The 13011-nt window shown below is 46.2% G+C and overlaps 1 protein-coding gene across 1 annotated transcript in view; it reads right to left on the bottom strand.

The window, feature by feature from the left end:
- CRY2 (cryptochrome circadian regulator 2) overlaps window positions 1-13011 on the bottom strand; it is a 499904-nt gene that overhangs the window by 281349 nt on the left and 205544 nt on the right. Inside the window, exon 4 of the mRNA XM_085646709.1 lies at window positions 5685-5869. Within this exon, the coding sequence (XP_085502835.1) occupies window positions 5685-5869 (185 nt within the window). The remainder of the gene's footprint in view (window positions 1-5684; window positions 5870-13011) is intronic.

Raw genomic sequence — 13011 nt, forward strand, 5'->3', positions numbered from 1 at the left:
TTGCATCTATATTTCTTGCTCTCTTGGCACCTGATCTCTTCAGCTCTAGTGTAGTACAGAGCGGAATCTCTCCTGCCTTGCATCTATATTTCTTGCTCTCTTGGTACCTGATCTCTTCAGCTCTAGTGTAGTACAGAGCGGAATCTCTCCTGCCTTGCATCTATATTTCTTGCTCTCTTGGTACCTGATCTCTTCAGCTCTAGTGTAGTACAGAGCGGAATCTCTCCTGCCTTGCATCTATATTTCTTGCTATCTTGGTACCCGATCTCTTCAGCTCTAGCGTAGTACAGAGCGGAATCTCTCCTGCCTTGCATCTATATTTCTTGCTATCTTGGCACCTGATCTCTTCAGCTCTAGTGTAGTACAGAGCAGAATCTCTCCTGCCTTGCATCTATATTTCTTGCAATCTTGGTACCTGATCTCTTCAGCTCTAGTGTAGTACAGAGCGGAATCTCTCCTGCCTTGCATCTATATTTCTTGCTCTCTTGGCACCTGATCTCTTCAGCTCTAGTGTAGTACAGAGCGGAATCTCTCCTGCCTTGCATCTATATTTCTTGCTCTCTTGGCACCTGATCTCTTCAGCTCTAGTGTAGTACAGAGCGGAATCTCTCCTGCCTTGCATCTATATTTCTTGCTATCTTGGTACCTGATCTCTTCAGCTCTAGTGTAGTACAGAGCGGAATCTCTCCTGCCTTGCATCTATATTTCTTGCTCTCTTGGTACCTGATCTCTTCAGCTCTAGTGTAGTACAGAGCGGAATCTCTCCTGCCTTGCATCTATATTTCTTGCTATCTTGGTACCTGATCTCTTCAGCTCTAGTGAAGTACAGAGCGGAATTTCTCCTGCCTTGCATCTATATTTCTTGCTATCTTGGTACCTGATCTCTTCATCTCTAGTGTAGTACAGAGCAGAATCTCTCCTGCCTTGCATCTATATTTCTTGCTATCTTGGCGCCTGATCTCTTCAGTTCTAGTGTAGTACAGAGCGGATTCTCTCCTGCCTTGCATCTATATTTCTTGCTATCTTGGTACCTGATCTCTTCAGCTCTAGTGTAGTACAGAGCGGAATCTCTCCTGCCTTGCATCTATATTTCTTGCTATCTTGGCGCCTGATCTCTTCAGCTCTAGTGTAGTACAGAGCGGAATATCTCCTGCCTTGCATCTATATTTCTTGCTATCTTGGCGCCTGATCTCTTCAGCTCTACTGTAGTACAGAGCGGAATATCTCCTGCCTTGCATCTATATTTCTTGCTATCTTGGTGCCAGATCTCTTCAGCTCTAGTGTAGTACAGAGCGGAATCTCTCCTGCCTTGCATCTATATTTCTTGCTATCTTGGCGCCTGATCTCTTCAGCTCTAGTGTAGTACAGAGCGGAATCTCTCCTGCCTTGCATCAATATTTCTTGCTATCTTGGTGCCTGATCTCTTCAGCTCTAGTGTAGTACAGAGCGGAATATCTCCTGCCTTGCATCTATATTTCTTGCTATCTTGGCGCCTGATCTCTTCAGCTCTAGTGTAGTACAGAGCGGAATCTCTCCTGCATTGCATCTATATTTCTTGCTATCTTGGTACCTGATCTCTTCAGCTCTAGTGTAGTACAGAGCAGAATCTCTCCTGCCTTGCATCTATATTTCTTGCTATCTTGGTACCTGATCTCTTCAGCTCTAATGTCGTACAGAGCGGAATCTCTCCTGCCTTGCATCTATATTTCTTGCTATCTTGGTACCTGATCTCTTCAGCTCTAGTGTAGTACAGAGCGGAATCTCTCCTGCCTTGCATCTATATTTCTTGCTCTCTTGGCGCCTGATCTCTTCAGCTCTAGTGTAGTACAGAGCGGAATCTCTCCTGCCTTGCATCTATATTTCTTGCTCTCTTGGCACCTGATCTCTTCAGCTCTAGTGTAGTACAGAGCGGAATCTCTCCTGCCTTGCATCTATATTTCTTGCTCTCTTGGCACCTGATCTCTTCAGCTCTAGTGTAGTACAGAGCGGAATCTCTCCTGCCTTGCATCTATATTTCTTGCTCTCTTGGCACCTGATCTCTTCAGATCTAGTGTAGTACAGAGCGGAATCTCTCCTGCCTTGCATCTATATTTCTTGCTCTCTTGGCACCTGATCTCTTCAGCTATAGTGTAGAACAGAGCGGAATCTCTCCTGCCTTGCATCTATATTTCTTGCTATCTTGGTACCTGATCTCTTCAGCTCTAGTGTAGTACAGAGCGGAATCTCTCCTGCCTTGCATCTATATTTATTGCTCTCTTGGCACCTGATCTCTTCAGCTCTAGTGTAGTACAGAGCGGAATCTCTCCTGCCTTGCATCTATATTTCTTGCTCTCTTGGTACCTGATCTCTTCAGCTCTAGTGTAGTACAGAGCGGAATCTCTCCTGCCTTGCATCTATATTTCTTGCTCTCTTGGCACCTGATCTCTTCAGCTCTAGTGTAGTACAGAGCGGAATCTCTCCTGCCTTGCATCTATATTTCTTGCTCTCTTGGCACCTGATCTCTTCAGCTCTAGTGTAGTACAGAGCGGAATTTCTCCTGCCTTGCATCTATATTTCTTGCTATCTTGGTACCTGATCTCTTCAGCTCTAGTGTAGTACAGAGCGGAATTTCTCCTGCCTTGCATCTATATTTCTTGCTATCTTGGTACCTGATCTCTTCAGCTCTAGTGTAGTACAGAGCGGAATCTCTCCTGCCTTGCATCTATATTTCTTGCTATCTTGGCGCCTGATCTCTTCAGCTCTAGTGTAGTACAGAGCGGAATCTCTCCTGCCTTGCATCTATATTTCTTGCTCTCTTGGCACCTGATCTCTTCAGCTCTAGTGTAGTACAGAGCGGAATCTCTCCTGCCTTGCATCTATATTTCTTGCTCTCTTGGCACCTGATCTCTTCAGCTCTAGTGTAGTACAGAGCGGAATCTCTCCTGCCTTGCATCTATATTTCTTGCTATCTTGGCACCTGATCTCTTCAGCTCTAGTGAAGTACAGAGCGGAATCTCTCCTGCCTTGCATCTATATTTCTTGCTATCTTGGTACCTGATCTCTTCATCTCTAGTGTAGTACAGAGCGGAATCTCTCCTGCCTTGCATCTATATTTCTTGCTCTCTTGGCACCTGATCTCTTCAGCTCTAGTGTAGTACAGAGCGGAATCTCTCCTGCCTTGCATCTATATTTCTTGCTCTCTTGGTACCTGATCTCTTCAGCTCTAGTGTAGTACAGAGCGGAATCTCTCCTGCCTTGCATCTATATTTCTTGCTCTCTTGGCGCCTGATCTCTTCAGCTCTAGTGTAGTACAGAGCGGAATCTCTCCTGCCTTGCATCTATATTTCTTGCTCTCTTGGTACCTGATCTCTTCAGCTCTAGTGTAGTACAGAGCGGAATCTCTCCTGCCTTGCATCTATATTTCTTGCTATCTTGGTACCTGATCTCTTCAGCTCTAGTGTAGTACAGAGCGGAGTCTCTCCTGCCTTGCATCTATATTTCTTGCTATCTTGGCACCTGATCTCTTCAGCTCTAGTGTAGTACAGAGCAGCATCTCTCCTGCCTTGCATCTATATTTCTTGCTCTCTTGGTACCTGATCTCTTCAGCTCTAGTGTAGTACAGAGCGGAATCTCTCCTGCCTTGCATCTATATTTCTTGCTCTCTTGGTGCCTGATCTCTTCAGCTCTAGTGTAGTACAGAGCGGAATCTCTCCTGCCTTGCATCTATATTTCTTGCTCTCTTGGTACCTGATATCTTCAGCTCTAGTGTAGTACAGAGCGGAATCTCTCCTGCCTTGCATCTATATTTCTTGCTATCTTGGCACCTGATCTCTTCAGCTCTAGTGTAGTACAGAGCGGAATCTCTCCTGCCTTGCATCTATATTCCTTGCTCTCTTGGTACCTGATCTCTTAAGCTCTAGTGTAGTACAGAGCGGAATCTCTCCTGCCTTGCATCTATATTTCTTGCTATCTTGGTACCTGATCTCTTCAGCTCTAGTGTAGTACAAAGCGGAATCTCTCCTGCCTTGCATCTATATTTCTTGCTATCTTGGTACCTGATCTCTTCAGCTCTAGTGTAGTACAGAGCAGAATCTCTCCTGCCTTGCATCTATATTTCTTGCTATCTTGGCACCTGATCTCTTCAGCTCTAGTGTAGTACAGAGCGGAATCTCTCCTGCCTTGCATCTATATTTCTTGCTCTATTGGTACCTGATCTCTTCAGCTCTAGTGTAGTACAGAGCGGAATCTCTCCTGCCTTGCATCTATATTTCTTGCTATCTTGGTACTTGATCTCTTCAGCTCTAGTGTAGTACAGAGCGGAATCTCTCCTGCCTTGCATCTATATTTCTTGCTCTCTTGGCACCTGATCTCTTCAGCTCTAGTGTAGTACAGAGCGGAATCTCTCCTGCCTTGCATCTATATTTCTTGCTCTCTTGGCACCTGATCTCTTCAGCTCTAGTGTAGTACAGAGCAGAATCTCTCCTGCCTTGCATCTATATTTCTTGCTATCTTGGCACCTGATCTCTTCAGCTCTAGTGAAGTACAGAGCGGAATCTCTCCTGCCTTGCATCTATATTTCTTGCTATCTTGGTACCTGATCTCTTCAGCTCTAGTGTAGTACAGAGCGGAATCTCTCCTGCCTTGCATCTATATTTCTTGCTATCTTGGTACCTGATCTCTTCAGCTCTAGTGTAGTACAGAGCGAAATCTCTCCTGCCTTGCATCTATATTTCTTGCTATCTTGGTACCTGATCTCTTCAGCTCTAGTGCGTGTTTTCCTGATGGATGGCCAAGCCTCACAGACGTGTGCACCACTGTAAAATAGCATATCATTTGCTTTTCAATGCAGATCATGTAACACAAACCTCACCTGCCACATTTTAAGAGGCAAAGTAATAGGCTCTGAAAGGTGCCAATACCCATAACTCAAGCATGTTGGTTAACTGATGGAAGTCTAATGAATAGTGTACTATTGTGTGTGATATGGTGCGAAGAAGTCAGTAGAGTTGATTCTTACTCACCTAGCAGAAGCATGGCTTGCTCCTTATAAATGCGGAATCAAATGCAGGTTCACTAAAGATGCGAGGCAGCACTGTAGCTTTTTATCCAAATGCACAGATTTAAATTTTAAAAAACGCTTCACTAGATATAACTGTATCCTAAGGATTAATACCACTCAATCTTCTGAGGTAGTTTTGATAAAAAAATTATGAAAGGCTTACTAACTCTGGAACTTTTTTATAAATTTGTTTTGGCCCTGAAGCTCTATCTTTTCAATATCCCACTTTGAAAATTGCGAAGTGCTCTTCACAAAAGCCCCCTCCTTACACATCTTGGTCTCCAAGAAACACTGGCAAAAGGAAGCTAAGGATACTTTGTGGGAACAAGTTAACCTTTGTGGGACTAAATCATAATGCGGGTGCTGTACAAGTATGACATTCAGAGAAATCAGACATACAGGAGCAATGATTTCAACTTCATGGATAGTTGAAATCTCTCACATTGTTTGAGTACTACTCAACGCAGAGTAGCACAGTGGGCAATGCTTGCCATTTTACAGGGACACATCATGATATGGAGAAAGCAAGAAAGTGCTGGTAAGTCAGCCCTTGTCTTGCCTAAAATACATTCTCATTCTCCGATGATTCTGGGTACATTTCGTTACACTGACATCCGCCCCACTCTCCTCTCACCCCCATACTTACCAAGCTCCTCCAAAGATGGCACACCATATCGCTCATCGTGATTATCCTGGATTTCTGCCTTGCACTTCTCCATTTGCTGCAGGGTCACACTACCGATAGGCTTCTTGGGAAGCTCCATCCGACTAATAATGGCTTGAAATCGCTTGTATGTCAAAGGGGGCTTGTGGCCATTCAGTTCGATTATTCTGCCAAATAAAACCAGAACACGTTTCAAAATCTACATTACAGAAGAAAAATGAAATTCAAGATATGTGCAGATGCATCGAAAACAAAAAATACACACTATTACATTTGTGTTTGTAGACAATGCTTAATTCCTTTCATCAGACAATGAAATGAGATTTGCATTTCGTTTTTAATGCTTTTTAGAAAGCAAGTATTTACTGCCTTTGTGAAGCATTTTCATCTACTACGAATTAAACAACTTAAAAACAGTGGGGTAAAAGAATTTGAGAAAAGGCCTAAACAACAAGTTTAGATTCAATGGAAGAAAATGCCATTTGAAGAATAATCATTGTTTCAACTTGGACCACAGGAAAGAGGTGTATTCCACAGCCTTCCGCCCCATCATTCAGGCATTTTGAAAGCAGAGTGAAGCAACGGAGCTCTTTATGGCTTAGCAGGCACCTAAGCAGCTGACCAGTAGAAAAGTTTAAAGATTTCACGTATTTGTAATAAACACTCAAAAATGAAATAGCGCAGAGGGCTTGAGGTTCTTCACATGGAACGTGAATGGCATGGGGGATAAAATTAAAAGAGGGATGGTCCTACAGTACCTGAAGAGAGACACACCAGACATCGCTCTTCTACAGGTAACACATTTGGTGGGCAATACATGCAAGGCATTAAATAGATGGGGTTACTGACTGGTGACGCATGCCGGGTTTACAACTAGTTCCCATGGGACGGGTATACAGCTCGGTAAGAATCGCCCTGACATGGTTAAAGAAACTCGGGTAGACGATCAGGGCAGATTTGCAGAAGCCACCAGAACTTGGAAAGGAAGAACACTAACAGTATTATCTGTCTACATTCCCCCAGCACTGCAACAAACCACACTTCAGGATCTTAGCAGGTGCATACTTGACCTTCCAAATGACATAGTGATTCGGGGCGAATTCAACTCGGCACTCGATGGGATGAGGGACCGGGTACCACCGCGTAGTGATCCAAGCACGGGGTCTAGACTGGCGTAACTGGGTGCACTCGGATCAAGGAGGCTTTATGCCCGGCCGGAAGATGGCTGCAAATCTGCAGCGCCTCCATGGCGCACTTGGTCGGAAAAATACAATACGAGAAGAGGTTGCCTTGTTGTCATTAGATGCTAAAATGGCCTTTGATACGACTGAGTGGCCATATCTCTTCGCAGTGTTGGAGAGAGTGGGATTTGGTCAGAAGTTTATACGTTGGATTAAGCTGCTGTACACTGAGCCTATGGCACAAGTTGTAGTCAATCGACACACATCGCAAAGGTTTTGATTGGGCGGAGGAACGAGGCAGGGATGCCCTCTCTCGATACTGATTTTTGTGCTTGTACTGGAACCCCTGGCGGTGTGGATCAGAGGGGAGCCTTTGATAAGGAAACTAAAATGGACGGACCAACATGAGGACAAGATATCCCTGTATGCAGTTGACATTTTACTGTACGTGGCACCCCCTGCATCCTCGATCCACCGTATCCTACATATATTCCGCATATTTGGTACGCACTCATGAGACTTGACATAAAACATTGGCGTGGTTTGCCGCTGACCTTGCTGGGTCGTGAAGCACTATTCAAGATACTAGCGCTGCCTCGTTTTTTATATGCACTACAAAATACACAGTTTAGGATCCCCGACTCCTATTTCAAAGACTTTGGGCCCGATTCACAGAACTAACTTAAGACAAAATCCTAAACTTACTACCATTTTGGTATTCACAGAAGGCACTTACTAATTTTGGTATTCACAGAAGGCACTTACTCATTTCGGTATTCACAGAAGTTAGGAGTCCTAACTTTAGGACTCCTAAATGCCTTCTGTGAATACCGAAAGTCTTAAAATTAGGATTTTTCTCAGTTTAGTAGTAGTATAGTTAGGACTCCTAACTTTAGGACTCCTAAATGCCTTCTGTGAATACCGAAAGTCTTAAAATTAGGATTTTTCTCAATTTAGTAGTCCTAAGTCTAAATTTAGGACTACTAAATTGGGAAAAATCCTAATATTATACAGAAGACATTTCGTCAGTGTAACATGGAGGGGACCTTTTTTCTAACAGTATGGGCATGCCCTATCATTTCAAAATACTGGTCAGCGGTCACAAAGCGAATGGAAGATGTGGGTGGAAGGGAGATGCTCCCCTCCCCGAAACTCTGCCTTCTAAATATATGGGAAGCAACAGACTTAACCCAAACAGAACAATCGTGGGTATCATTGGGGTTGGTCTGGTGAAACGCAACACTGCACAAAAATGGGGAGTCGGGGATCCACCATCACTGGTGGGATGGGTGGGAGACATGGATAGTGCTATGATCGTAGAGAGGGACGTGTTCAAATATAGAGGATGCCCGATTAAATGGGATCGAAAGTGGTCTAGATGGAATGTACACAGAGGCAAGATATGCCTGTCTCCTACAACTGAACTTCATCGACGGGTGGGTGGGCTGCACGATTTACCAAATGCCGAAAGTTGACTGAGAACAAAGACTGTATATGCATGTGAACTACGTGGATGATCTACTGTAATTGTACTGTGCTTGATTATGCTCAGTGGATGGCTGCTTGTATTGTGCTATCTTGAGTTTTGGCTAAAAAAAAAAGAATATAAAAACAAAAAATGAAATAGCACCTTAGGCTCAATATGCACTTCCACCCACACTGTGCAGTGTAACAGAGAGCATACGCTGAAAGGATTAATGAAACCTGCATGAATTCATAAAGAAACACTGATAGGTAGCAGGTTTATATTCTTTTAATGTAATCTTAATTCCATTTTGTCTTCTATATTGAAGCATAAAGTGGCCACTCTCCATCCTTTGAGCAACTCTGAGTTAGGCTGTGAAAAATTAATACGGATATGCACAGGACTTACCCATCCACGTTCTCATTGTAATAATCTCCATATCATGTCTGACAGTCCATTAGCTAGAGTTACTTTTTATGTGTTTTCTTTTATTTTTCATAAATGGCGTAACAACTTCATTTTTATTTGGCAGTTTATCCTGCACTGTACATAACATCTATGCTTATTATTCAAGTAAACAGTACCCAACACAAGTTACATATGGCATGCATACAAAAAAGCCTTCAGGACCACCATAATAATAATAGACATGGGCATGAAAAGTAAGGTTCCTCTTGTTCTGAACTGCATGTAGTTAAGCGACAGAACAAGTATCTGCTAGACACAATATCTAGCTGCAGATTCATTACCTTTGAATTCCCCAGGCGTTAGACTGGATCTGGAAGATTTTTTGCAAGCATACCCCTGAGTGCCAGTAGGTGGTGTCAGTTAGATTCGTGTGGCGTCTTCGGCATAGTCCGCACTGAAAGTGACGTGCGCGCCACCTACATAGGAGTTATCTCGGCACGTTGACATTATATATTATTGATATTTTGATTGTGTAAATGCCTTTTCGAATTGTCATCTAGACTCCTGCACCTTCATGGTGAAGTCAGGAAACAGGGATATCGTAGAACCCTCGAACTGCAGGGCTTCTTTTGCTCTTGCCTGCTTAAGGCAGCATCCCTATAATTTAGGAGCTTAGCAATTACTGGCTGCGGCGGAGCCCCCGGGGGGTGCCTGGGGCCAAGCGATCTATGTGCTTGCTCAACCACGAACATATCTGAGAAGGTTTTTCGACCCAGGAGTGTAACCAGCATCTGTTCAATAAACACGGCCATATTACCGATTGAAGTGGATTCCGGCAGCCCCATACTACGTAAATTGCTCCTCCTGGATCTCGCCTCCAAATCTTCTGCCTTCTCCTGTAGTGCGGCTAGTGTTTTTGCAAACTGCTTTTGGACTGTGCCGACCTCTGACTGTGCCTCCTCGACCTCAGAGACTCTCCTATCGGTCATGTCGATTCGTTCAGCGTGTTTATCGAGACGCTCTGACATTCTGTCAATGTGGTATGCTAAAGAATTGATCTTACCGTCAATGGTAATGAGGCTTTTCTGTAGGCTTTTCTTCATTGCCGTAAGAATCTGTTCAAGATCCCCTGCTGCCTCCTCCAACATATCGTCCCATTCCTCAGGGGGAGGGGCCCCCTTTGTGTCCCTGGATCTCGATTTGCGCTGCTCGAATTGCATCTTGGATTTGATTTTGTCCACCTTGCCCATGTTGTATTGCTGGGGTAGAGGGGTACCATCACTGCCCTGTCCAAAGTTACTCTAACGCCAGCCACTAGTGCAGGTAAGAGCGCAATCCTCTTACTTCACTGGTTTAGGCGCAACTCGCTCATTAGTAGACACTGGCCCGCTGGGTGCCCCTGGCTCCAAAAGTGGGCAACACAGTCTTGGGGATCCACCAGCACAGCAGAAGTGAAGCACCCACCAGATCTCTTCTGTATTGAACATCCAGGAAGCGCGCTCCAGGCATGCAGGGCATGGTAGTCCACCTACATTGCAGGTAGGGTATAAGGGGGTAGCAATGCAGAAGCAAACCCAGGCAGGATAAGCAATATGTCCAGGATCCCCCAGGAAGCCACACACGCCAGGTCACCTCTACTGGCACGTCAGATATATGGGGCTCCCCAGCTCACCACTGGTGGCCTCCGCTCACCGATCTCTGCAGCAGCACACCGCTGCACACCTGCACAAGAGTCCCAAATGGACTTTCCAGTCGGGCAATAGGGCATCCAGTGATAGCTTTAGATTTGCTACGCAGCAGGGCGCCAGCAGCCGGACTCACCAGGCAGGCAGAGCCGGAGGAAACATGCACCTCAGCTGCGCAACGTTCAGGCCCACCCCGGCTCCTCACCACAGGGCTTCCAAATATGACTGAGCGCCGTCTTCAGCCCAGTGTCTGGCGGATCGGTCCACGCGTCGACCCGTATGGCTGCAGCACCACCCCAAACAGGCACGTCGCAGATGCACACCAGGTCCCGGCAGCCGTCCACAGGACCGTCATCCACCCGCCGGTAACCGCCTCACAGCATAGCAGCCGCTGCCCTGCCAAGTCGTGCACCGGGGTTAGTCAATGCGGAGTCCGCCCTAAGCTCTCTGGCGGGCTCCCCTGGGCTCGCAAGGACGATCGGGAACAAACACAGCCACCACAGGCCCGCTAAGGTCATGAATGCGGCCAGTGGCACAACGTACCTCCGAACCAACCTCTCCCGGGTGGGCCCAGGCAGGGGACGCAATCCGATGGATAATTGCGCAGGCTGCAAGCGAAGGCCGCAGTCGTCACCAGTGGCACCAGCATACAGATCCCGGTAAAAATCACAGCAGGCTTTGGCGCTGTCTCAGGTAGTCTCCTGCCATCAGTTAGGGCTCACAATGAACGCATGCATGCAGGATATTTGTGGGATAATTGCGATGACTCGCGGAGCTCGCTCAAGGCGCAGCCATCTTAGGCTCTGGCAAGCTCCGCCCCCTTGCGATTTATCAGTTCTTTAAATGCCATTGGGGTCACTTTGATTTGATTTGAGATTTACCAGCCTAGAAGAACATTTACTTTTGGTCCTTGATGCACCAGTGGTTACCAGTTGAACACTCAAACTGGTTGCCCTTAGTGGTATCACATATTACTAGCCGGTTGCCTCTGGGAAATTAACAACGCAGGCACAGGCGAAGTTATAGTAGCAGTCTTTTTGGGATGCCACGAAGCCGCCACAAGAGAACAAAAAGCATTAAAATACACAACGTGGGCCACGAGGGAACAAATAGCATCAATATTCACTGAAAACATACAGGTTTGATCATCCAGAATGTAGTCAGTCTCGTTGTAAGCACAACCACCAACATCAGATGCCTACAGCATTATAAAAATAAATTGGGGGGCATTAAGGACAGAAATGTAGCTCACCTTGTCATCATTGTCTCCTCGGTATGCTTAAAGCCCATAAACTGCTAACATCCAATAAATTGCTGCTTTTATGGACAGATTCTTGAAGACTGTGGGGGGGGGGGGGTGGCCACTCCAGACTCTGGCACGAGCGGGCCAACTGAAACAACCCGTTAGCCGCACCCAGCATTAGCGGGCCGCTTCCTCAGGGGTTGCAGGGCTTACACTCCCTGCAGCCAGCTATGGCTGTAGCGCTCATGCCAATTTGTTTTTTTTTTTGCCATGAGGGGGAAAGGAGAGGACCAGGCAGGGTGGCGACTTTCAAGATTTTCTTTTGAGGCACATGCGAAAGGCCGCACTTGCCGTCTTCTTATTCACTGTTCCCGTGCCCCCAAACTTCCCTGCGTCCCTCCGACGCTCTGCTCCGGGGGGAGGGTGAAGGAGCTGTGGCTCTTGACAGTTTAAACTTCCAGGATTGCTGGGATTGCTGATTACTGGTGCTGTCGGAGCTGTCGATGGTAAAACACAAGCGTCCTCCAAAGCATGGTCCTTGGTCCTCAGTACCTCCGGCTACAGCTCTGGCACACGCAACAGCTCACACAGCATCTCAATGCAGAAAGAGGCAGAAAAAAGGTCAATAGACTTTTCTGTACAATATGATACAAACGTTTTCCATTGGCAGGCGTGTACTGTCTTGGTGGAGAGACATCTGGCTGCCAGAATAACATTACAGACTTCGGGAGGAAAGTTGAAAGCTGTTAACTGCTGCCGCTCAATTTCCACACTAAAAGGAGGAAAATTGATAGGTTTCGGGTGGAGAACCCTTGCCAAAGGGGCAGCCTGATCGGAGGACCGATGGCCATTCTCAACATCTCAGGATACTAGGCTCTTCGTGCCCAGTCCAGAGTCACAAGTATGACTTGGGCCCGGTAGTTCCTGAACTTCTTGAGAACTCTGGGCAAAAGTGGTATGGTCAGAAAGGCGTACAGTAGGCCTGCGATCCACTTGTGACAAAAAAGCGTCTCTGAGCGAGAGCCGCCTTGCAAACTCCAGGGTGCACTGCTGACATTGCACATTCACGCGGTGTTGAACAGATCTACCCAAGGCACTCCCCACTGCTGAAAGAGACCTTGCACTACCTGCGGATGGAGATGCCCTTTGTGATCCCTAGGCATCTTCGGATGAGTTTGTCCACTCTCTGGCTCAGACAATCCAATAGATGTTGAACCACCCAGGTTCATATAAAGAGAAGCAGGGCCTTTTGACAAAGGGTTCATGACCCCACCCAATACCACCCCACCGTGACCTGCTTGTTGCAGTACCACATGGCAGTGGTGTT

The sequence above is a fragment of the Triturus cristatus genome, chromosome 3_1 (assembly GCF_964204655.1).
Source record: "Triturus cristatus chromosome 3_1, aTriCri1.1, whole genome shotgun sequence".
Classification (NCBI taxonomy): Eukaryota; Metazoa; Chordata; class Amphibia; order Caudata; family Salamandridae; genus Triturus; species Triturus cristatus.